This window comes from Balaenoptera ricei, chromosome 19, assembly GCF_028023285.1.
Source record: "Balaenoptera ricei isolate mBalRic1 chromosome 19, mBalRic1.hap2, whole genome shotgun sequence".
Classification (NCBI taxonomy): Eukaryota; Metazoa; Chordata; class Mammalia; order Artiodactyla; family Balaenopteridae; genus Balaenoptera; species Balaenoptera ricei.
This window is the reverse complement of record NC_082657.1, coordinates 17488225-17512461: the sequence shown is the minus strand read 5'-3', so window position 1 is coordinate 17512461 and position 24237 is coordinate 17488225. Positions and strand designations below refer to the sequence as shown.

General features: G+C 45.1%; 1 protein-coding gene and 1 pseudogene across 1 annotated transcript; one reads left to right on the top strand and one right to left on the bottom strand.

The window, feature by feature from the left end:
• Window positions 1-24237, top strand: part of LOC132353090 (beclin-1-like) — a 34951-nt pseudogene that overhangs the window by 4769 nt on the left and 5945 nt on the right.
• On the bottom strand, window positions 21802-23266 carry LOC132354296 (major allergen I polypeptide chain 1-like). Its single transcript, XM_059906122.1, has 3 exons — window positions 23126-23266; window positions 22826-22987; window positions 21802-21859 (listed from the first exon to the last, which is right to left on the bottom strand). The coding sequence occupies exons 1-3, from the start codon at window positions 23184-23186 to the stop codon at window positions 21855-21857; spliced, it is 228 nt and encodes a 75-aa protein (XP_059762105.1). The 5' UTR covers window positions 23187-23266; the 3' UTR covers window positions 21802-21854.

The following is a 24237-nucleotide window of genomic DNA, read 5'->3' as shown; positions in this document are numbered from 1 at the left end:
TTTCAGTGTGCAGGTATTTCACCTCATTGGTTAGATTTTATTCCTAATTATTTTGTTTTTGTTGCTATTATAAATGGGATTGTGTGCTATCCTTTTCAGGTAGCTCATTGTTAGTATTTAGAAATGCAACTGATTTCTGTGTGTTGATTTTGTACCCTGCAACTTTACTGAATTGATTAGTTTTTTGGTGGAGTCTTTAGGATTTTCTATATATAAGATCATATCATCAATTTTACATCTTCCTTTTTAATTTGGATGTCTTTTATTAACTTCCAGTACTGTGTTGAATAGAAGTGGTAAGAGTGAGCACCTTGTCTTGTTCCTGATCTTAGTGGAAAAGCTTTCATTTTTTTCACCATTGAGTTGATGTTAGCTGTGGGCTTGTCACATATGGCTTTCATTTGGGTGAGGTACCTTTTCTCTGTACTTAATTTGTTGAGAGTTTTTATCATGAAAGGATGTTGAATTTCATCAAATGCTTTTTCTGCATCTGTTGAGATGATATGATTTTTAATCTTTCATTTTATTAATATGGGGAATCACATTTATTTATTTGCATATATTGAACCATCCTTGCATCCCAGGGATAAATACCACTTGATCATGGCATATGATTCACTTAATGTGCTGTTGAATCTCATTTGTTTATATTTTATTGAGAATTTTGCATCTATATTTGTCAGGGATATTGGCTTGTAGTTTTCCTGTAGTGTCCTGATCTGGCTTAGGTAATGCTGGCCTTGTAAAATGATTTTGGAAGTGTTCCCTCCTCTACAGTTCTTGGGAAGAACTTGAGAAGGATTAGTGTTAACTCTTTTTTAAAAAATTTTTATAATTTTATTTTTAATTTTTATAAATTTATTTATTTATCTTTGGCTGCATTGAGTCTTCATTGCTGCACGCGGGCTTTCTCTAGTTGTGGAGAGCGGGGGCTACCCTTCCTTCCTTCCTTTGGTGGTTAAGTCAAGGTGTACCACTCACCTCTAATATCTCTACAACCCAGGTGACAACTTTAATCCATCCAATTAATATGGTTGATGCTGAGGCATAACAGGGTTTATGGTGTTATAATATTTTAAAATTTCATATTTTCCTGATGCCTCAACATTGTCACAAACAGCCTAAAGTATGATAAGACTGGTCCACTCCACAAGTTCCCCTTCTTGCCGTTCCATGACTGTAACCTAGTGACATTCAAATGCACCAGTGAAATCTGCTCAAACCTTTTGCTTGTGTACTCTTCCCTACCCCCCTGTTATGGCGCTTGCCCACGGGTCCTCAGCCGTGTTTGGTGGAGCCTGTTCCCTTGGTGCTCCTCCCACATGGCCCCCTGTGAGGTGTGCCGTGCCTCTTTCTCTGAGACCTAAGAGTATAATAAACCCTTTAATTTCGTATGCCTTTTTGAGCGTCATTTTCGCAGCCATGTTGGAATGACCCTTAAAGACCCCACAAGGGGGACTTACTCCCCATTTACAGCACCCCAGCCCCCTTGGCCCTCTGTGGGGGCAAACCCAGCCATGGCCCTGTCCTTACCCACCTTTGGAGCACTTTATCTTTTCTGGGTCCTGCTAAGCTCTCCCTTCAATATCCTCCTCCCACTGTTCTTCGCCGTTTTGTTGAAATCTCAAATCCTGTAACGAACCCCCCTTCCCACTGTCTTTGGTATTGTGAGGTGATCAATTTTCACATTTCTTTTTTTTTTAAATTAATTAATTTTTGATTGCGTTGGGTCTTTGTTGCTGTGCGCAGGCTTTCTCTAGTTGCGGCAAGCGGGGGCTACTCTTCGTTGGGGTGCACGGGCTTCTCATTGCGGTGGCTTCTCTTGTTGCGGAGCACGGGCTCTAGGCACATGGGCTCAGTAGTTGTGGCTCGCGGGCTCAGTTGTTCCGTGGCATATGGGAGTCTTCCCAGACCAGGGCTCGAACCCGTGTCTCCTGCATTGGCAGGGGATTCTTAACCACTGCGCCATCCGGGAAGCCCCAGTTTTCACATTTCTTTATCCTCCAGTTTGGTCACTGGTGGGAGAGAACACGAGTTGAAGGGGTTCAGCCCATCATCTGTAACTGGAAGTCTATATGATTTTACTTTTAGTGGTGTGTTGACATGCTGCCATGGGTTTCCTTGCGTGGACATGTTCCCATTTTGGGCTGCCTTCCTGTTGGCTTGGTGTGGCCAGGACCCCGCAGATGCATCCAGGATGTCTGACTCTGAGAAGCTGTTGCCTGGCACAGTGGAGACAAGAAACTCAGCCTGGGAAGCAGTAAGTGATGTCTGCCTCTGCCCCATGCCTTCCAGGACTAGCAGTTCCTGGGGGTCCTGAAGGTCTGGATGGAACAGGATGTATTTACTGCCCCAGGACATACCCTTGTACTCCAAGTCTACAGTGGGGTATTATCTAGAGAGATGCTTCTACAAAATCAACACTCTGGCAGTGGTTCCCCAACTTTTTCCAAGTAAGGACCTTGGCATTCTTTTTAAAACAATTAAATAGAAGTCTCACTTTAAAATTGTCTTTCTGCAAGGCAGTGTGTATATACGTTAGCCCATTAGGACAATTTAAATAGTTTACTTCTTGTAAAACATTGTCTGCTTTCCTACTGGACATTTAAGACATTGTTTTGTAAATCAGTAGTGATAAATAATATAGTAGCCAAGTTTTATCTCTGGTCTTAAACCTAGGATAAAGTCCTAAAGGTGGAAATGGTAGTATGAAGGGTTTTCAGATTTGTAATGATTCTGATGCACACTGCCACCTTACCCACCAGATCATTTGTGCCTACTGCCATTTCCTTCAACAATATGAAAATACCTTTTTTTTCTGACGTCCTCACTTATCCCTGGGTATTGCCAGTTAAAAAAAAGCTGTTCTGTTTTGTTGAAAATGTTTTATTGTGTGTGCCTTTTTTGATTGTTTGTGAGAATGAACATCTTTTCTACGTGATTGTCATATGCCTTTATTTTTTGTGATTTTCCTATTAACGGCCATTTTCAAGTTTTCTACTTTCGAGTTTGAATGTTCTTAAACCTTTACTCTTGAAGAACTTTCAGAATCAGTTCATCACATTACAGAAGAGAAAAAATATGTGTTAGAATTTTGATTTGAAATGCTTTCCAATTTTAGATTACTTTGGGCATAGTTGATACCCTTTTATTACTCAGTAATCCCTTCTAGAATGCAGTTCATGTTTTCCATTTATGAAAGCTATTTGATATCAGTAATGCTTTATGGATTAGGATCTTACTGTGCTTCATTTCTTTCTTTCTTTTTTTTTTTTTTTCTCTTTCTTTTTTTAATTTATTTTTTTGGCCGTACCGCGTGGCATGCAGGATCTTAGTTCCCTCATCAGGGGTCAAACCCGTGCCCCCTGCAGTGGAAGCGTGGAACCCTAACCACTGGACCGCCAGGGAAGTCCCTGTGCTTCACTTCTTTCTCTGGCACTGCTTCATTGGTCAGAACTCCAGACTGACGATAAACAATTGTGGGGTGATGGTGTGTTTTCTTTTCTCCTGGCTTTCGTGGAAAGGCCATGGAGACAGGTCCAGTTCCGTTTTCACTGTCAGTCTGATTTTGGCTGTTGATTTCATGATGAACCCAGGAATTGCACTTTGATAAGGCAAATAAGATAAGAAGAAATCTACTCCAAATTCAAGAATGTTTTATGCATTATGTTTGGCATTTACCTGTATTTGAAAAGAACTCATAAATGTGTGAAGGTAGAGTCCTGGTATGCATATGATTTCAGGACAACTTATAAAAATTATGGGAAAACATTACACTTAATTTAAATGTGCTTTTTCTGAAATGTTGATTGTTGCAAAAATAGTATAGTGACTTACAGAGAGGCAAGGGCATCCTTGGTCTTGGGTGGCTCAGGGACCTGGGTCATGACCCTTGCTCTTATAGGGACAGGACTCAAGGGTTTGTGCCTTGCTTGCTGGTTCTCCCTAACTTCCTGTAGTTGCACTGCTGTGGCTTTTTTTTTTTTTTGGCCATGCCATGCGGCATGTGGGCTCTTAGTTCCCTGACCAGGAATCGAACCCTTACCCCCTGCAGTGGAAGCGTGGAGTCTTAACCGCTGGACCACCAGGGAAGTCCTGCTGTGGGCTTCTGTCCGTTCCAGATGTCGGGGCAATGTAGAAGATGGGTAGAGAAGGTCGAGGCAGGGAAGGAGAGTGGTGGGGTCAGGGGCAGCAGATTAGGCTGCCACGTGCCTGTCTTGACAGTAGGCTGGCTCCTCCCGACTTCCCTTCTGAGGTCAGTACCCACCACTTCCCCCTTTAGCTAAAAACACAAGCCACAGCTTGGTGAATGGCATGTAATGTCAGACAGCCTTGCCCTGCAGAGATACGGGTCTTGGGGTGGGGGCAGTGACTCACTGGGTCCGGCTCTGAGTCGGCACAGCCGACAGGACGGAAGCAGCAGCAGCAGAGCAGTTGCCGGAGAAGGACTGGGGCTGCCCAAGGGTCAGTGCAGGCACTTGCCAGTCTGCATGGGGAGCCTGGGCAGCGACCGTGGCTCTAGTCAGAGCTCTGTGTCACAGAGCCCATGTCACTGATGTGTTCCTGTGGGGAGGAAGCTGAAGGGAGGGGTCTTCCGGGAAGGAAAGCAAGGAATATGGGGGTACCAGAGAGGGAAGGCTAAGCATCAGAGGACCGAGGCCCAGCACCCCAAGGTCACCATCCTGGGCAGCTGCCCATCTGCCCTGAGATTTCTTGATGAGAGATGGGTGGTTGTTTGTGTTAAACAGAGGTTTTCAGGGAGAATGGTTTGTGCTTTTGAAGGAGGTCAAGGGCAATGAACAAGAGAGCGTGTGCATGGCCCCAGACCCTGCTGTCCTCAGCCCTGGCTGCACCGTGGCCTGTGCCTCGTGGGTCTTTGTGGTGCTGGCCACACAGTCCTGGAGTTGTGAGGCTGTGCTGACTTCCAGCTCCGTGGGCTGTTTCCACCAGCAGGCTACATGCATGTGTCCTTGCCCTTGGTGAGAAACTTGTTCCTGTCATCCATGAGTTGGTGAGAGTTTTAGATTGACTCTGAGGGGAGGGGGGAGCATGGCAGCCGGGTGTGCCCCCTCCCCGCGGGGCTGCAGGCGGCGGGGTCCAGCTGAAGACCTGTGGACACCTCTTGCCTGTGGGTGGTGTGTTCCTTAAACTCCCGGTCTTTGGGGCCTGGCTGGGAACACGACTTGAGCTACCCGCCGGGGGCACTGGGCCTGACGTGTGGGTTCAGGGGCTCCTGATGGCCACCCTCAGGGATTCCTCTCCCCACGCCTCCGACCTCTCCTGTGGGGCAGGAATTCAGGCCACTAAGAGTGGGAGGAGGGAGGGCATTGCAGACGGATGCCCTGAGCGGCTGGGGGAGCGCTAGTGAATGAAGGGACGTTAGGTTGGAGTGTGTGTCTCTGCACGTGTTAGTGTGTGTGTGTGTGTGTGTGTGTTCTGTCTGCAGTAGGGCTTCTGGCTAGGAGAGTGCATGGGTCTCGTTTTGTATGACGGGCATAAGGCTTGGTGTGTGTGGTGTGTGAAAATTTAATTGTGTGTGTGTGAGTTGAATGCTCTGCTGGGAGTGTGTGAGTGTGTGTTGGGGGGGCACATGAGACTTGCAGTGTGTGTGACCGTGTGATTGCAGCAGCCCATCTGTCTCAGAATATGTGTTTGTGTGTGTCTAGAAGTGCGTGCGAGACCATGTGTGTACAATGGGGTGCATGTGATTATATGAATGTGATTGTGGGGTTGTGATGGGGTGTGTCGGGCTGACTCTGCTCTGTGTGTGTCTGAGAGAGAGACCTGGTATGGGGGCGTGGGGCGGAAATGCACCGCAAACACACTGCTGGGGTAACAGACCAAGGTCTGAGGGGAGATCTGAGGGCGGAGCACTCATTTAGAGAGTTTCATCCTAGAGACAGAGACACGTGGATGATGGCAGCTGATAGATGTGGGACCAGGGAGGACTGCGAGGGGGCCCAGGGAGCTGGACCTCTGCGCTTCCCCTTGCGCCCTCCTTCCTTCTCTGGCCCTGAGAGTTCTGCTGCGCTGCCGTCCCTAAGCTGAGAGGGCGGTGACATCTGGAGGGCCCTCTAGAGACAGGAGGGTCACTCTGCAGGGCAGAGAGGGCTGGTGGGGGCGCTCCCTGAGGACATGAGGCCCCTCCGGGCTGCCCAGCTTGGGGGATTGTGGTCCTGACATACTTTGGCCGCTTGGAGGGAAGTGCTCAGCGGTGGTGTTTGTGTACCTGTCACACACTCACCTGTGTGTGTCCAGCCACTCACCTGTCACTCCATCACCCAATACACATGCTTGTCCACGAGTGCCGTGCAGGGGCTGTACCTCCCGTGTCTCACGCATCCATCACACACCTGCCACACGACTGGTTCTGTGACGGCCTCACGAACCCCGCCATGCTCGCCTGAAGTTGACTGCCACCCAGGTAGCTTCACTTGCATGACGCAGCCAGGTAACACACTTTTCTATGGCAGTGCCTGGGCCCGGGGAAGGTTGTACCTTCAGCCGTGAGGACACTGCAGGGGTGGCCGTGGCTGGAGGCCAGGGACGTCACCCTGCTTGAGACATTTGCCTTACCTGCCTTTTATCCCATGAACTTGGTGACCTCTGAGTTGAGCCAAGAGAGTGATTAAGACTTCCCGCAATCCCAGTCCGCCTTCCTACCTCACTTGACCCAGTCGCATTCGCAGTCTGAGCCTGGATGTGGGGCCTGAGTGTTGGCCTTATTCCTGAGCTGTCTGGGTCTCAGCCAGGGACCGTTATCCCTGAGGCCGGACCAGGGCGTGGAAATTGCCAATTCAGAAACAATACTCTCATCCCTCGGCTCACAGCTTCCTCTCTGTGACCCTGCTCTGTTCAGCTCCGCCCTCACACCATCCACTTCTTTGCCTGTTCTCTGGTCCTGGGGTGGAAGAGTCACACTGACCCTGGGGAGAAGGGTTGCCTCGGCTGGGGGGAGATGGTGTGATTGAGGGTGTTGGGGCATCTTACGTGGGACAATGGGGCCAAGGGCTAACTCTCACTGGGAACAGTTTCAGTGACCCTGAGAGCAGAGTGGGACCCTGACACCCCCTCGGGATGGGTGGCAGTTGCACTGACCCTGTTTCCCTTCACAGCAAAACTCCCTGTAAGACCTGACTAGTCTCGCTGTCTCCACTTCCACATCTCCCCCTCGGTCCTCAAGCTTCACCACTTGGCTTTCATTCCCACATCTGCACTGAAGTGGTTCTCGGGGAGGTCACTGCTGACCTTGAGTTACCAGATGGACATTGCCTTGTCCGCCTCCGGAGAGAGATTTCTCCACCAAGGTCATGGTGACTCCACTGAGAGAAGACAATAGAGACAAGATATGTTTTAGATATAGATTTTATAGGAAATCTGGTGGATTTGATATGAATGATGAGGGAAGGGGGGAAATCTAGGTTCTTGGGTACCATTTATTGAGATGGGAAAGACTTCCTCATGGTTAGAAGGACGCAGGTTATTTGTGGGGAAATTAGGAATTACATTTTGGACTTTGGACAAGCTAGATCAGAAGTATCCGAGAGCATCCAATAGGAGATTTCAAATAGGCTGTTAGTTATGAGTTTGGAACTCATAGATATGGACTGAAGATACAAACTTGAGAGTTAATACCGTAAAGACGGTGTTTTAACTTAATAATATCCATGAGATGATACGGGGAGAGAAAGAGGAAAGAGAAGAGGGTAGGTACCAAACATCTCTTGTGTACCACTTTGAATCATGTCAACCTCACCTGTTACTCTGGCCGCTGCTGAGACTACCAGTTTCATGAAAGTTTAGACCATCTCTGGATTAGGAAATGCTTTGCGTGGCATCAGTAGTATTCCAGCCAGCATCCCCTCTGACCAAGGACTCATTTTACAACAAATGTAGTGTGCCAGTTGTCTCATGCTTATTGAAGTTACTGGTCTTCCCATGTTTCCCCTCAACCAGAAGCAGTTGGTTTGATAGTAGATTGCATGGCCTTTTGAAGAGTCAGATATACATGATGCTAGCGTGGTAGTAACACCTTGTGGGGCTGGCACAGTGTCTGCCAGGACGCAGTGTATGCTCTAAATCAGCAATCAATATATGAATAACCAATCTACTGACTGGGGGAGGAACGTCAACACTTCTTGCGGTCTTCTTGCAGGTTTCTTTTCCACATAGCCTGGATTCAAGGGTCTGACAATTAAGGATTGGCTGCTCTCACTATTACCCCAAATGATCCAATAGCAACTTTTTCTTTTTGCTTTCTGTCCCTGCAACTTTGGGATTTAGAAGTTTTCGTTCTCAGGGACTTCCCTGGCAGTCCAGTGGTTAAGACTTCGCCTTCCACTGCAGGGGTTGTGGGTTCGATCCCCGGTTGGGGAGCTAAGGTCCCACATGCCTTGGGGTCAAAAAAACAAAACATAAAACAGAAGCAATATTGTAACAAATTCAATAAAGACTTTAAAAAAAATGGTCCACATAAAAAAAAATCTTAAAAAAGAAGTTTTAGTTCTCAAGAGAGGAATACTTTCACTAGCGGACACAGCACTGGTTCTAAGTTGATTCTACTTCTTGCCAACTTTGGTCTCCTATCCTAGTGACCAGGCAAAGAGGAAGTTATTGTGCTTACGGGGGGGATTGGTCTCGATTACAGAGGGAAAAGTAGGTTCCTATTACATAATGAGAGTGAGGAGAAGTGTGTCTGGAATACAGGAGATCTCCTGTGGAGATCTCTTGGTGCTCCCTTATATTGTATAAGTATATTATCGTATTAGTATACCTTTTATATATGGTAAAATTAATGGAAAATTACAACTCCCCACTACAGACAGAACTGCTAATGGCCCAGACCCTTCAGGAATGAAAGTCTGTGTCACTCCACTAGGGAAGAAAGCATGACCAGCTGAGGTGTTTGCTGAGAACGAAAGGCATATGGAGTGGGACAGTGGAAATGTAGTTAGAAATATAAATATTAGCTATGATCATATGAGCAGTTACAGAAATAAAGACTGTAATAGTTATTAGTATTCCTTGTTTTGATTATGCACATCTTTGCCTGAACATACTTGTCTCCATAGGGCAAGTTCAGTTATAAAAAGTGAGTGAGGGGAACATTCTGAGAAGAGGCTAGAGGACAGTTTGCTGATGGCAATCGGAGTTCCGAAGAAACAGAAAATGGGCTTTGAGGGGTTTGGAAAGGGTGGGGTCAGACTGGCAATGAGAACTCAGGTGGAGACTGAGGTCAGGAGACCGAACCACAGTGGGTCAGCCCTGCAAGTCTCTAGGATGAGGGAGGACAACCAGGAATGTGGTGATAAGTATGGGCTAGGAGAGGCATACCAACACTTCTTGGGATGTGGCTCTCTGCAGCTAGGTAACAGAGTAAGTTTTCTTTTATGATATAATTTCCTCCAGCTTTCTCCAGGTAAAGGTGTATGGTGGGGAACGCAGGTGCCGGGGAAAGAAGCAAAGCTTGGCCTTTCCTGCACCACGATTGCTGATGTCAGAGCTGAGATTGGAGGGGAAGGATGGCAAGTTTTTATTCCTGCCTGTGCCCAGCAACAAAGAGAGGTGTCCAGAGCAGACCCAGGGCCAGAGGGGCAACCTGTGCTGTAGCAAAGAGGCCACCAAGCGAGGATACTCAAGCGCAAGTGTGAACCATTCTCTGTGCCAAGTGTCTGAGCGGAAGGTGGCCCTGAGGCCTGCGGGCGGGTTGAATCAGGAGTTAACCCAGCACCTGCTTGCTGTCAGACATGTGTGTGCTGTGGGATGGAGGGGAGGGGACACTTGGGGAGATGGCTCCCACTGTGGGCTAGTTTCAGAGTGGGGGTGATCAGTGGTAGGTGAGGGGCCAAGGGGTCAGTGTGAGAACCAAGCAGGGTGAGCTGGGGAACAGAGGCATAGGGGAAACAGGCCTTTCCTGAGGGCCGAGAAGAGGCTGGGGGCTTCTCATAGGTGAGGCCCCAGAGGGACCTGGATAGGGAGTTTTCAAAACACAATATAATACAGCAGGACATGACACAATGAAACTCATCAGAGCAGCACGTAGTTCCACTCAACTGTAGCAGAGAAGAAGGGCTGCAGGGGTCAGAGGAAATCATGGGGCAAACTGACTGGTGTTGGGCCCCTCAGCCATGCCCCCGGGTCCATGGCCTTGAGTCACGCACTTCCTTGTGATGACTGCAGAGCCCCGATCTCCTCGGGGCTGAGAGCAGGAGCTGGCACTGGAGTCCAGGGGGAGGTGTGGCATTGACTTCCCTGCCTCTAAGCCCAGGTCATTCTGGGAACTGGATGGTCTTCCAGCTGAGCCAAAAGTGCTGATGGGTATTTCTGGGCACCCTCGGCCAGGCTTCCTGCCTGCCTGGCCAGACTGGCTTCTGCGTGAATCTGGTCATGGGACTGAATGCCCTCCATTTACGGAGCTGTGTGATTTTTCAGCCGGGGGCTGTTGGCTCCTGTGGCCAGGCTGGGCTGCGGAGAAGAGCCCCGGCCCCAAACAATGCATTCTTCACACAGCTTACTTCCTTTGCCTTTCTGTGGCCCGGGGGGGCGGGGAGTCGTATGGACACTGAGGGGCTGACCTAAGGATTCTGGGGCAGGAGTCGGATAGGGGCTGTCAGGCAGAGACCTCAGTCTGAGATTGGAGCCTGCTGACCAGGGAGTGAGCACAATAGCACAGGGGCCCCCCGGAGGGGGTGGGATGGGTGTGGACCCTGGCGAAACCCCGAGGAGGCTGCCACTGGGAGCAGTTCGTTTGGAAGTTTGGGCCTCAGCAGACTTGGCAATCTTTGACTGCACCTGCAGCATTTGCAAGAAGAAGCGCAATAGGCACTTTGTTGTTCCAGCTTCTTGCTTTAAGCTCCTGAAGGGAGCCGAGAGGGTAATCGCATACACATACACGTTCAACACGCACAAAGCACGCCTTCCGTAAGAGATGTGGTGTCCAGAGCTTTTACACGCCCGGCTCAAACCCTGCCGGGATGAGGGCACCAGGCTGAGTGTGGTCATTGAAGAATTCAGTGGCAGCGATTAAGAGAAGGCCATGAAGGAGCGTAGACCACCAGGAACCTGTTAAAGAGTGAGCTTCTGCTTCTCCCTTCCAGAAAAGGAGCGCTGACTGGGGCCAGCACCTTTGTTGTCCCTGCTGCAGCCGCTGGTGCTCATAAAGGTGGCTGACCCAGGCTACTGGTCCACTGGCCAGGTGCCACCTTGACCTCTGCCCTTTGCTCCAGCTGTCAGTTTCCGTAAGCAGCTCTTTGACCCTCCGCAGTCTAGATTTTGTAGTAGCCTAGTTGACTTCCTTCCTTCCCTTCCCAACTTTTGTGTGATCTTCTAGAACAAAAATATTTTTAACATTAAAACAAAAACGTGGTTGCATCAGTGTACATCCCTAGTGGTAGTATATTCATTCCTGCTGCTCTGTAGCACCAGTAGCTGGTATTATAGGACATTCTAATATTAGCCGCTGGTAGGGAGGTATGCAGTGGTATCTCACTGTGATTTCAGTTTGCTTTTACTGACGTGTTGAGCACTTCTTCGTACATTTATTGATAATTTTATGAAATGCCAGTGGAAGTATTTTCCCCATTTATATATTGCATTTTCTTTTCTTTTTATTTTCCCCCCTTTAATTGACTTGTAGGACTTCTTTCTATATTCTGGATAAGAGCCTTTTGTTGATTACTTGTTGAAAATATCTTCCCCAACACAGTGAATTACCTTTTTACTCTCTTAATGGTATTTTAATAAACGGAAGTTTAAAATTTAATATAATTGAATTTATCATTGCTATTCTTTAAGGTCAGGGTTTGTGTATGTGTGTGTGCATGTGTGTGTGTGTTTTGTTTAAAAAATCTTGCTGTTCCCAAGGTCATAAATATATTCTCTTGTATCCTTTCTAAAGGCTTTGATTTGCCTTTCCCATTGAGGTCTATAATCCATATAGTATTAAATTTTGTGTGTGGTTGTGAGGTAGGAGTCCAGTTACTTTTTCGTGTAGACACCTTATTGTCCTGGTAGCCATAGGAAAATTTCATCCCTTTCCCACTACTTTTCAGTGCCACCTTTGTCAAAAAAGGAAAGTGCCTCGTGTAGGAATATAGATTTACTTACGTGTGTTTTATTTTATTCCACTGTTGTATTTGTCTGTCTCAATGCCAATACCATACAGTGTTAAGTACAAACTAAAGCTTTAGTTCTTGACTCTGGTAGAGAGAGTTCTTCCGTTTTGGCCTTGTTCCAGAGTGTCTGCTGTTTTGGGCCCTCTGCATTTCCATGTAAATTTAGAACCAGCTTGTTGAGTTTGACCTAACCACACATTAAATCTGTAGATCGATTTGGAGATAATTTTAAAAAATTTAAGATATTTAGTATTCCTCTCTATGAAGATGGTACATGTCTCCATTTATTTGTCTTCATTATTTTCTCTCAATAAAGTTTTATATATCTATATCTCTATATATCCATCTCTCTATATCTATATCTAGATGTCTTATTCATTTATTAGTTCATTTATCCTAGGCATCTGTTATTTTTAATGCTGTTGTGAATGTTATCTCCTTTTAAAATGTAATTTTCTAGATGTTTGTGCTGCCATATAGAACATTTTAATTATTCTATACTGACTTACATGCAGCATTTAAAAGACTGTCTAATACTTTATCTGTAGATTCTTTTGGACTTATATAACTATATCTAATACCTGTTCATTTCTTCCTTTTCAATCTACATAGATTATTCTTCTCTTGCTTTATTGCATTTGTAGGATCTCTAGTGCAATGTTGAATAACAATGGTAAAAGTAGGCATCCTTATCTTCTATCTAAACCCAAAAGAAGGTTTTTGCTTTGTTTTATTTTGTTTTTGACAGCTTTTTATCTTATATTATTATTGTTTGTTTTGGCATAATTTCAGGCTTACAAGAAAGTTACAAAAATATTATGAAGTATTTCTGGCTACCCTTTATCCACATTCAAGAAGATAGCTTTTGGTATTTCACCATTAAATAGGAAGTTTACTGTGGGAAGTTTTTCTGGTAGACACTTATTAGATTAAGGATATATTCTTTTATTTCTACTTTCTAAGAGTTTTTAATTTTTAATTATTTTATTTATTTATTTTTTTGGCGGTACCACGCGGCATGTGAGATCTCAGTTCCCCGACCAGGGATCGAACCCGCGCCCCCTGCATTGGAAGCATGGAGTCTAACCACTGGACCGCCAGGGAAGTCCCTCTAAGAGTTTTTTTAATTCAAGAAAAGATGATGAATTTTATAACACATCTTTTCTGCATTTATTGAAATAAACATATACGTTTTTCCCTTAGTTCTGTTGAAGTGATAAGTTACATCAAAGGTTTTTCTAATATTAAACTTACCTTGCATTTCTTGTATAAATTCTTGTTAATCAACATATAGATCCTTTTTTTTAGTCTTAATGTTTTTTAAAAAATATTTATTTATTTATTTGGTTGCACCAGGTCTTAGTTGTGGCAGGCAGGCTTCTTAGTTGTGGCATGTGAACTCTTAGTTGCGTCATGCATGTGGGATCTAGTTCTCTGACCAGGGATCGAACCCAGGCCCCCTGCATTGGGAGCGCGAAGTCTTATCCATTGTGCCACCAGGGAAGTCCCAACATATAGTATCTTTTTGATATGTGATTTCATATACTTGTTAATATTTGGTTTAGATTTTTTTGTCTATGACCTTGAGTAGTTGGATTTTGATGTCACGACACTAGCCTCATTACATTAATTGGGGTATTTAGTGATGTTTTCCACTTGTTCCAAGAGATCTAGTTTCCCCCTTTCCCCAACCTGCTCTGTACCCCAGGATATGGCCTTTTTCGGATTGTGTCACTGGGTTACTTTGTCTTTTGGTTTTTGGTTGATTGGAAGGTGGGAGATATGGCAGGACATTGGAAGGCAAGAGGAAGGTGAGATTGGGTTATTTTTCAGCTGCTTTCCTTCAGGGCTGCAGTTGGCAGTGGCTGCATTCCTCTCCTGGAGGCCAAAGGTCCTTTTCTTCAACTACAGGTCTCATTGGATTTTAGTTAGCAGCTTCTTTTCCTTGCCTTTCTTTAGGCATTTTGCTGTTGCTGGCCATGAGTGTTTTTGTTTTTGTTTTTGTTTTTAAATTGGTTTCCCTTGGCTCTGCTCATATCACAGCAATAGGCCATTCATTAAACTCTTCATGAATCCTGTGCAAGTGTCATTTGTTTCCTGCAGGGATACCGACTGATACCCTATTTGTCTATTCTTTGGAAGCATTTGTACAATACTGGAGTTATTTCCTCACTGAGTGTTTGCTGGAACTTACCAGAAGAGCCGTCTGCATCTGGGATTTTCTTGTGAGAATTTTTAAAAATTTAATTCAATTTTATAAATAGAGGACTGCATAATCCTCAGCAATGGTCGCAGATTCTGATTGGCAATAAAACTCACAGACACAATAGGCATTCATCTGACACTAAATTTACTTACATTTATGAAAGGATAAAAGGGCATACTACATGCCCAGTATTTTCAGTTTTATTCTGGGGTCCAGCAGTGGTCTAAAGTTCCATACCACCGCACAGGATGGTATCTGTTTGGGAGTTAAAGCCAAAGTGCATGTGGTTCACCTGAGCATATTGCAACAGTATTATGCTGATCCAGAACATCTCACAAAGTAGGAGGACAGCTCCTGTGTGCTTTCACTGCATGGGGTACAATCATTTGTAAGATATATATCAATTGCCCACTTTAGTTCAAGGAAGTCATTGCCTAGCTTTCCAACAGCCTTTTATATCATCCTAATCATACAGTCATTCAGTATCTATATACCAGTCATAGCTCTCCCTGTTCAGGTACAGTTCCCAAATAAAAGATTTCCCAATAAATAATATCTCAGACACAACATTTCTCATTTATCTAAGCACATTTTAGGGACCCAGTGCTGAAGGAAGGTAAAACCAGTATCATCTTCCCAGGACTGGTTCTATGGAAAGATCCTAGGACAGCTAGCACTTTGCCCATAAGAACTATTTGGGGTTTCTCTTTCTTCTCATGTCAGTTTTTATGATGTCTTTCTTGGAATTTGCACGTTTTATCTAAATTTTAAAAATTGTTATAAAGTTTTCATAATATCTACTTATTTTGATGACTAAAGGGTCTTTAGTGAAGTCTCCTTTTAAATGAATAATATTGCTTATTTGTGCCTTTTAAATGTCCCCATCCCCACAGTTTTGTTAGTTTGTGGTAGATTAAATTATTGCTTAAAAACATTTACTTTGTCTCTGCAGCTACATTGCAGCCGTATACCTCCTCACTCCATTGATATTAGGCTCAGCTATGTCATGTGATTTGAACAATGGGATGTGAGCAGATAATAGGCAATCAATTGCTTCAATATGATTATACAGTTGTTCTTTCTTCTCACATCTCTGTCATCACTACGAGACTATCTTTCCCCTGGTATATGCTGGTTCTTTAGCTTGAGCCCTGGAATGAGCAGGTGTAGACTCAAGCCCAACCTGCAGGAGGAGCCAAGTCCTGTGAGACCCATACGTTGAATGGGTATGGTCTAGCCAAGCCCAGCTTGTATCAGCTGAAATTCCAGCCAAACTACAGCCCACGAGTGATCATAAGTGATTCACATTTTAATCCATTGAACTTTGGGGTTATTTGTTACACAGTAAAAGCAATCCACTCTAATCATTAATTTCCATAGATATGAGGATTTTCTCAACATTTTTTGCTCTTGATTTCTATCATCATTGCATTGCTCTGGATGATTATATGCTCTGGATGATTTTAAAATACTTTGAAATTTGAGGCTTACTTTATATCCTTAATACATGGTCAATTTTTATACTATCCTACATATGCTTGAAAACAGGGCATATTAACTATTACATGCTGCATTCTATGTGTCTATTAAGTTGTTTCTAATTGTATTTTTTTCCCCTTATTTTTTTTTTAAATTTTATTTATTTATTTATTTACTTATGGCTGTGTTGGGTCTTCGTTTCTGTGTGAGGGCTTTATCTAGTTGCGGCAAGCGGGGGCCACTCTTCATCGCCGTGCGTGGGCCTCTCACTATCGCGGCCTCTCTTGTTGCGGAGCACAGGCTCCAGACGTGCAGGCTCAGTAATTGTGGCTCGTGGGCCTAGTTGCTCCGCGGCATGTGGGATCCTCCCAAACCAGGGCTCGAACCTGTGTCCCCTGCATTGGCAGGCAGATTCTCAACCACTGCGCCACCAGGGAAGCCCTGTTTGTTTTTTTAATACTGAGCGGCATGAGCTGTTTCTATATTTTGGAGATTAAGCCTTTGTCCATTGATTCGTTTGCGAATATTTTCTCCCATTCTGAGGGTTGTCTTTTTGTCTTGTCTGTAGTTTCCTTTGATTTGCAAAAGCTTTTAAGTTTCATTAGGTCCCATTTGTTTATTTTTGTTTTTATTTCCATTACTCTAGGAGGTGGATCAAAAAAGATCTTGCTGTGATTTATGTCAAAGAGTGTTTTTCCTATGTTTTCCTCTAAGAGTTTTATAGTGTCTGGTCTTACAGTTAGGTCTTTAATCCATTTGGAGTTTATTTTTGTGTATGGTGTTAGGAAGTGTTCTAATTTCATTCTTTTACATGTAGCTGTCCAGTTTTCCCAGCACTACTTATTGAAGAGGCTGTCTTTTCTCCATTGTATGTTCTTGCCTCCTTTGTCATAAATTAGGTGACCATATGTGCGTGGGTTTAACTCTGGGCTTTCTATTCTGTTCCATTGATCTATATTTCTGTTTTTGTGCCAGTACCATACTGTCTTGATTACTGTAGCTTTGTCGTATAGTCTGAAGTCAAGGAGCCTGATTCCTCCAGCTCCGTTCTTTTCCCTCAAGACTGCTTTGGCTATTCGGGGTCTTTTGTGTCTCCATACAAATTTTAAGATTTTTTTTTTCTAGTTCTGTAAAAAATGCCATTGGTAATTTGGTAGGGATTGCATTGAATCTGTAGATTGCTTTGGGTAGTATAGTTATTTTCACAATATTGATTCTTCCAATCGAAGAACATGGTATATCTCTCCATCTGTTTGTATTATCTTTAATTTCTTTCATCAGTGTCTTATAGTTTTCTGCATACAGGTCTTTTGTCTCCCTCGGTAGGTTTATTCCTAGGTATTTTATTCTTTTTGTTGCAATGGTAAATGGGAGTGTTTCCTTAATTTCTCTTTCAGATTTTTCATCATTAGTGGATAGGAATGCAAGAGATTTCTGTGCATTAATTTTGTATCCTGCTACTTTACCAAATTCATTGATTAGCTCTAGTAGTTTTCTGGTGGCAACTTTAGGATTCTCTATGTATAGTATCATGTCATCTGCAAACAGTGACAGTTTTACTTCTTCTTTTCCAATTTGTATTCCTTTTATTTCTTTTTCTTCTCTGATTGCCATGGCTAGGACTTCCAAAACTATGTTGAATAATAGTGGTGAGAGTGGACATCCTTGTCTTGTTCATGATCTTAGAGGAAATGCTTTCAGTTTTTCCCCGTTGAGAATGATGTTTGCTGTGGGTTTGTCGTATATGGCCTTTATTATGTTGAGGTAGGTTCCCTCTATACCCACTTTCTGGAGCGTTTTTATCATAAATGTGTGTTGAATTTTGTCAAAAGCTTTTTCTGCATCTATTGAGATGACCATATGGTTTTTATTCTTCAATTTGTTAATATGGTGTATCACATTGATTGATTTGCGTATATTGAAGAATCCTTGCATCCCTGGGATAAATCCCACTTGATTGTGGTATATGATCCTTTTAATGTGTTGTTGGATTCTGTTTGCTAGTATTTTGTTGAGGATTTTTGCATCTATATTCATCAGTGATATTGGTCTGTAATTTTCTTTTTTTGTAGTATCTTTGTCTGGTTTTGGTATCGGGGTGATGGTGGCCTCATAGAATGAGTTTGGGAGTGTTCCTTCCTCTGCAATTTTTTGGAAGAGTTTGAGAAGGATGGGTGTTAGCTCCTCTCTAAATGTTTGATAGAATTCACCTGTGAAGCCATCTGGTTCTGGACTTTTGTTTGTTGGAAGATCTTTAATCACAGTTTCAATTTCATTACTTGCAACTGGTCTGTTCACATTTTCTATTTCTTCCTGGTTCAGTCTTGGAAGGTTATACCTTTCTAGGAATTTGTCCATTTCTCCCAGATGGTCCATTTTATTGGCATAGAGTTGCTTGTAGTGGTCTCTTATGATGCTTTGTATTTCTGCAGTGTCCGTTGTAACTTCTTTTTCATTTCTAATTTTATTGATTTGAGTCCTCTCCCTCTTTTTCTTGATGAGTCTGGCTAATGGTTTATCAATTTTGTTTATCTTCTCAAAGAATCAGCTTTTAGTTTTATTGATCTTTGCTACTGTTTTCTTTGTTTCTATTTCATTTATTTCTGCTCTGATCTTTATGATTTCTTTCCTTCTACTAACTTTGGGTTTTGTTTGTTCTTCTTTCTCTAGTTGCTTTAGGTGTAAGGTTAGATTGTTTATTTGAGATTTTTCTTGTTTCTTGAGGTGAGATTGAATTGCTATAAACTTCCCTCGTAGAACTGCTTTTGCTGTGTCCCATAGGTTTTGGGTCACTGCGCTTTTGTTGTCATTTGCTTCTATGTATTTTTTAAATTTCTACTTTGATTTCTTCAGTGATCTCTTGGTTATTTAGTAGTGCACTGTTTAGCCTCCATGCATTTGTATTTTTTACACTTTTTTCCTGTAATTTATTTCTAATCTCATAGTGTGGTGGTCGGAAAAGATGCTTGATATGATTTCAATTTTCTTAAATTTACTGAGGCTTGATTTGTGACCCAAGATGTGATCTCTCCTGGAGAATGTTCCATGTGCACTTGAGAAGAAAGTGTAATCTCTTGTTTTTAGATGGAATGTCCTATAAATATCAATTAAATCCATCTGGTCTATTGTGTCATTTAAAGCTTGTGTTTCCTTCTTAATTTTCTGTTTGGATGATCTGTCCATTGGTGTAAGTGAGGTGTTAAAGTCCCCCACTATTATTGTGTTACTGTCGATTTTCTCTTTTTAACAGCTCTTAGCAGTTGCCTTATGTATTGAGGTGCTCCTATGTTGGGCGCATATATTTTTATAATTGTTATATCTTCTTCTTGGATTGATCCCTTGATCATTATGTAGTGTCCTTCCTTGTCTCTTGTAACATTCTTTATTTTAAAGTCTATTTTATCTGATACGAGTATTGCTACTCCAGCTTTCTTTTGATTTCCATTTGCATGGAATGTCTTTTTCCATCCCTTCACTTTCAGTCTGTATGTGTCCCTAGGTCTGAAGTGGGTCTCTTGTAGACAGCATATATATGGGTCTTGTTTTTGTATCCATTCAGCAAGCCTGTGTCTTTTGGTTGGAGCATTTAATCCATTCACGTTTAAGATAATTATCGATATATATGTTCCTATTACCATTTTCTTAATTTTTATGGGTTTGTTTTCATAGGTCCTTTTCTTCTGTTGTGTTTCCCACCTAGAGAAGTTCCTTTAGCATTTGTTGTAGAGCTGGTTTGGTGGTGCTGAATTCTCTTAGCTTTTGCTTGTCTGTAAAGCTTTTGATTTCTCCATCGAATCTGAATGAGATCCTTGCCGGGTAGAGTAATCTTGGTTGTAGGTTCTTCCCTTGCATCATTTCAAATATGTCATGCCACTCCCTTCTGGCTTGTAGAGTTTCTGCTGAGAAATCAGCTGTTAACCTTACGGGAGTTCCCTTGTATGTTATTTGTCGTTTTTCCCTTGTTGCTTTCAATAATTTTTCTTTGTCTTTAATTTTTGTCAATTTGATAACCGTGTGCCTCGGTGTGTTTCTCCTTGGGTTTATCCTGCCTGGGACTCTCTGCGCTTCCTGGACTTGGGTGGCTATTTCCTTTCCCATGTTAGCGAAATTTTCGACTATAATCTCTTCAAGTATTTTCTCGGGTCCTTTCCCTGTCTCTTCTCCTTCTGAGACCCCTATAATGCGAATGTTGTTGCATTTAATGTTGTCCCAGAGGTCTCTTAGGCTGTCTTCTGCTATTGATTCCTTCTAGTGTATTTTTCATTTCAGTTATTGTATTGTTCATCTCTGTTTGTTTGTTCTTTAATTCTTGTAGGTCTTTGTTAAACATTTCTTGCATCTTCTCGATCTTTGCCTCCATTCTTTTTCCGAGGTCCTGGATCATCTTCACTATCATTATTCTGAATTCTTTTTCTGGAAGGTTGCCTATCTCCACTTCATTTAGTTGTTTTTCTGGGGTTTTATTTTGTTCCTTCATCTGGTACATAACCCTCTGCCTTTTCATCTTGTCTGTCTTTCTGTGAATGTTGTTTTTGTCCCACAGACTGCAGGATTGTAGTTCTTCTTGCTTCTGCTGCCTGCCCTCTAGTGGATGAGGCTATCTAAGAGGCTTGTGCAAGTTTCCTGATGGGAGGGACTGGTGGTGGGTAGAGCTGGGTGTTGCTCTCTTGGGCAGAGCTCAGTAAAACTTTAATCTGCTTGTCTGCTGATGGGTGGGGCTGGGTTCCCTCCCTGTTGGTTGTTTGGCCTGAGGTGACCCAACACTGGAGCCTACTCGGGCTCTTTGTTGGGGCTAATGGTGGACTCTGGGAGGGCTTACACCAAGGAGTACTTCCCAGAACTTCTGCTGCCAGTGTCCTTGTCCTCATGGTGAGCCACAACCACCCCCCGCCTCTGCAGGACACCCTCCAACACTAGCAGGTAGGTCTGGTTCGGTCTCCTATGGGGTCACCGCTCCTTCCCCTGGGTCCTGATGCGCACACTACTCTGTGTGTGCCCTCCAAGAGTGGAGTCTCTGTTTCCCCCAGTCCTGTCGAATTCCTGCAATCAAATCCCGCTAGCCTTCAAAGTCTGATTCTCTAGGAATTCCTCCTCCTGTTGCTGGACCCCCAGGTTGGGAAGCCTGACCTGGGGCTCAGAACCTTCACTCCAGTGGGTGGACTTCTGTGGTATAAGTGTTCTCCAGTTTGTGAGTCACCCACCCAGCAGTTATGGGTTTTGATTTTATTGTGATTGTGCCCCTCCTACCATCTCATTGTGGATTCTCTTTTGTCTTTGGATGTGGGGTATCTTTTCTGGTGAGTTCCAGTGTCTTCCTGTTGATGATTGTTCAGCAGTTAGTTGTGATTCTGGTGCTCTCGCAAGAGGGAGTGAGAGCACGTCCTTCTACTCCGCCATCTTGAACCAATTAGCTCACCCATTATTTTACTTTGGCCTCACCACTGCCTTGGAGATTGGAGGTATTTCAATTTTGTAAGTGGGAAGCAGAGGCCCAAAGGAGGCCTGTAATATGTGCACAGTCACACAGTGAGTTAGCCAACCTCATCTCCCCAGCAGTGGACGGGTGAGGGAAGCTATGTCATCTTTGGCAAACGTTTTATCCCCTCTGAGCCTCAGTTCCTTCCCTTGTAAGACTAGGATGATTACTCCTATCCCTCAAGGTTGCTGGGAGGCTCGAATTTGTTCGATAGTGCACGTGACCTGTGGGTCCTGGTCACAGAAATGATCAGACACTCTGGCTGATGTAATTATCATTACCCCTCCCCCTCCCATTGAATTTGTGGAGGAGCAACATCTGACAGCATTAAAATCCAGCTGCAGTTGGAAGGCACTCTGATGGTCTCCACTGTGGGCACATCCTCCCTCTCCCCCAACTCCAAAGCCTAATCTCCAGTGAGTAAGCACTCTCCTGTGAACTGCAAGGATTTTATTGCTGGAATCCTCTAATCAGACACCTGGACATGGCAGGCTGCTGACACTACTCAGTGATCAGGCAAGTGGCTTCCTTGGGGTTCCTGGCAGGGACAGCTCCATCAACACAAAGGACTTGAGTATATTTATCCTGCAAAGAGAAGGTCAGGAAACCTGGTGAGGCCTCTGGGGTCCCGGAGACATCAAGCTGCACTGAACACTGGGGAGAGGCCTGCAGGCTTGTTTGGAGGGTAGCCTCTGGATCTGAGCAGGTAAAGGTGGATTCCTCCCAATGAAGCTTCCTCCAGTGGAACAGAGAAGAGGGGTCTCCCTGGTGGGTTGAGGGCAGTCTGGGATAGAGTGGGGGAGGCTGCTGAGGACCACCTGGCAGGGCTCCACAGTGGCCCCTGGGAGTCTCCAGGGATGAGCTGACCCCCGTCTGTTTCCCCCCTCTGCCCCTTGGACACCTGCCGCTGAAGCAGTGGCTTGTTCCCACCACCTCTTGGGGCAACAGAGGGAGGATTCACTCTGGTCCTCCACTCTGGGCATCCCAGGCCTGGGGAAGGCAGGAGTGGAGCTTTTGGACTCAGCCTCCTCTTATGGCATTTGAGGCACAGAATGGCCCTTTGGGGTGCAGGGAACAAGGGCAATGTGGGTTTTAGGTGGGATGGAGTAGGGGACTTGAGGCACTAAGGGAAAGGAACTGACGTTTGGAGAAGGCAAGGACTCAGTGTTAATGGTTTGCAGAAGATGCAGGTCATGGGCTGGAGAGGCTGCCATCAGGGAGGCCAGTGCTGAGGGCCTGACACCAAAGCCAGGTGGTGCCACAGAGACAGGAAGGCCTAGTCAGGGCCAGCTCAAGAGCTCCAGGGCTGGACTGAGTCTTCCTACCCGAGCCTCTCCCATGCTGTGCGTGTCTGCCGCATCCTCTCTACCTCCTCATTCATGAGGCTCTTTCTCCTCCCAGGTTCCCAGGGAAGGGCCCTGGTGGAGAGGAAATGAGCTCCCCCACCTCGCACTGCCCTGAGCAGACCCCCCTCACCCGCCCCAAGACAGGTGCCAGAGGCACAGACACGCACAGCCGGACCCACCAGAACACCGAGAGTGTTTTGCCTACCCTCATCTGTCAACTTCCGGTCAGCGCAGCTCTTCAGTTGACTGGCAGTGTCCAGTACCAAAGGGTCTGTTTCATACTGTCTCACATTTGCCATATAGTCCTCAGGGGTTCCCGCCACGAACAGGCTAAGAGTCTCCTTCAAGGCCGGGCAAATGTCGCAATCTGAAACACAAAGATAAGGTGACCCTCCCTGGAAAGGCACCCATCAGAGCACACTCTTCCCTTCCCCCTCCCGACATGCTCAGTGCTGCCCTGGGAAGGTGTCAGAACGCTTGGGGAACCCGTGTCCCAGCCACTCACTTCCGCCCGAGATCGGGAGCAAGGCAGTGCAGAGCATCAGGAGAGCTCCAGCCCGCATCATGGGGCAGGTGGCAGGTGATCCTACCCACCTGGACCCCCTTTATACCTGCCCTGGGCCCCACAGCGGGGCCCAAGCCTTTCTGACACTTCTTTTTCCAGGAGGTACTGCCAGGCGTCTCCCAGGCCACAGCTTGGAGTTGCCCGGGGCTGCACAGGGAGGGGCTGTGTGTGCCGGCAAGATACTAGTCCTTCGGTCCACAGAGCGCCCTGGGTCAGCCTCCCTCCCATCTGGGGGCTCTGTGGGAGGGTCAGCTGACACGGGAAGCTGAACAACTGAAAATCCCCAGGTTGACCAGAAAAGGGGCAGAAATGGTCCCAAATCAGGCCTCCTGAATGATGGCCCATGGCAGCCTGTCACAACTGCATGTGACTTTGAAAACAGTCTGGTCTTGATGTTACGGGTTTTTCAGGAAGCTCAGTGCTTACAAATGGTCTCACAGGTAGTAAGTGCCAGGAAGGCCAGGGCACAAGTCCTGAACCCTTGGTCAGGCTCTCTGGTGGCTCCTTCCCTGCCCTGCTTTCATCACAGTGTCCTTGATCTTGTCAGTGGCCTCTGTTGAGCCACTCCCCCGAATTTGTTTCTGGAGCCCCGAAACCTCCCCTACATGATGGCCCAGAAGTTCTAGTTTTCTTGTTGATCAAGTCCTGCCACCTGGTGACTTTGACAGTGTTACCAAACTCAGGCCTGGCTGCTCACCGCTTGAAAGCCAATACTCGAGAGGTTGGAAAGGAAAGTTTGCTTTATTCCAGAGGCCAGCAATCAGGGGAGAGGACGGATTCCTGTCCAAAGGGCAACTCCTAACTGCCGATCAAGGCGCAAGAGCTTTTAAGTGGGGTTTAAGGGGTGTATAGGCGAGGGAGGGGGCAGAGTAGCACAGTCAGGTCTGACAGTCATCTTGAAATTGGCAATGCAGTGGTCTGATCACCATCATCTTGATTGTTTTAAGTACAGTTAATCTTCAGTTCCAGGATCAGTTTGTTCCCATTTCCTTGAGGCCTGTTCTCAGAATTGTGTGAAATGGGGCAGCTTATGTCGTGGCTACCATCTGGTC

Excerpts from the sequence above, each read along its gene's own strand:
- LOC132354296 (XM_059906122.1), bottom strand. The coding sequence starts at position 23,186 with ATGATGCGGGCTGGAGCTCTCCTGATGCTCTGCACTGCCTTGCTCCCG. Across the intron at positions 22,988-23,125 it reads GCTCCCGATCTCGGGCGGAA|ATTGCGACATTTGCCCGGCC; the intron begins GTGAGTGGCTGG and ends TTTGTGTTTCAG.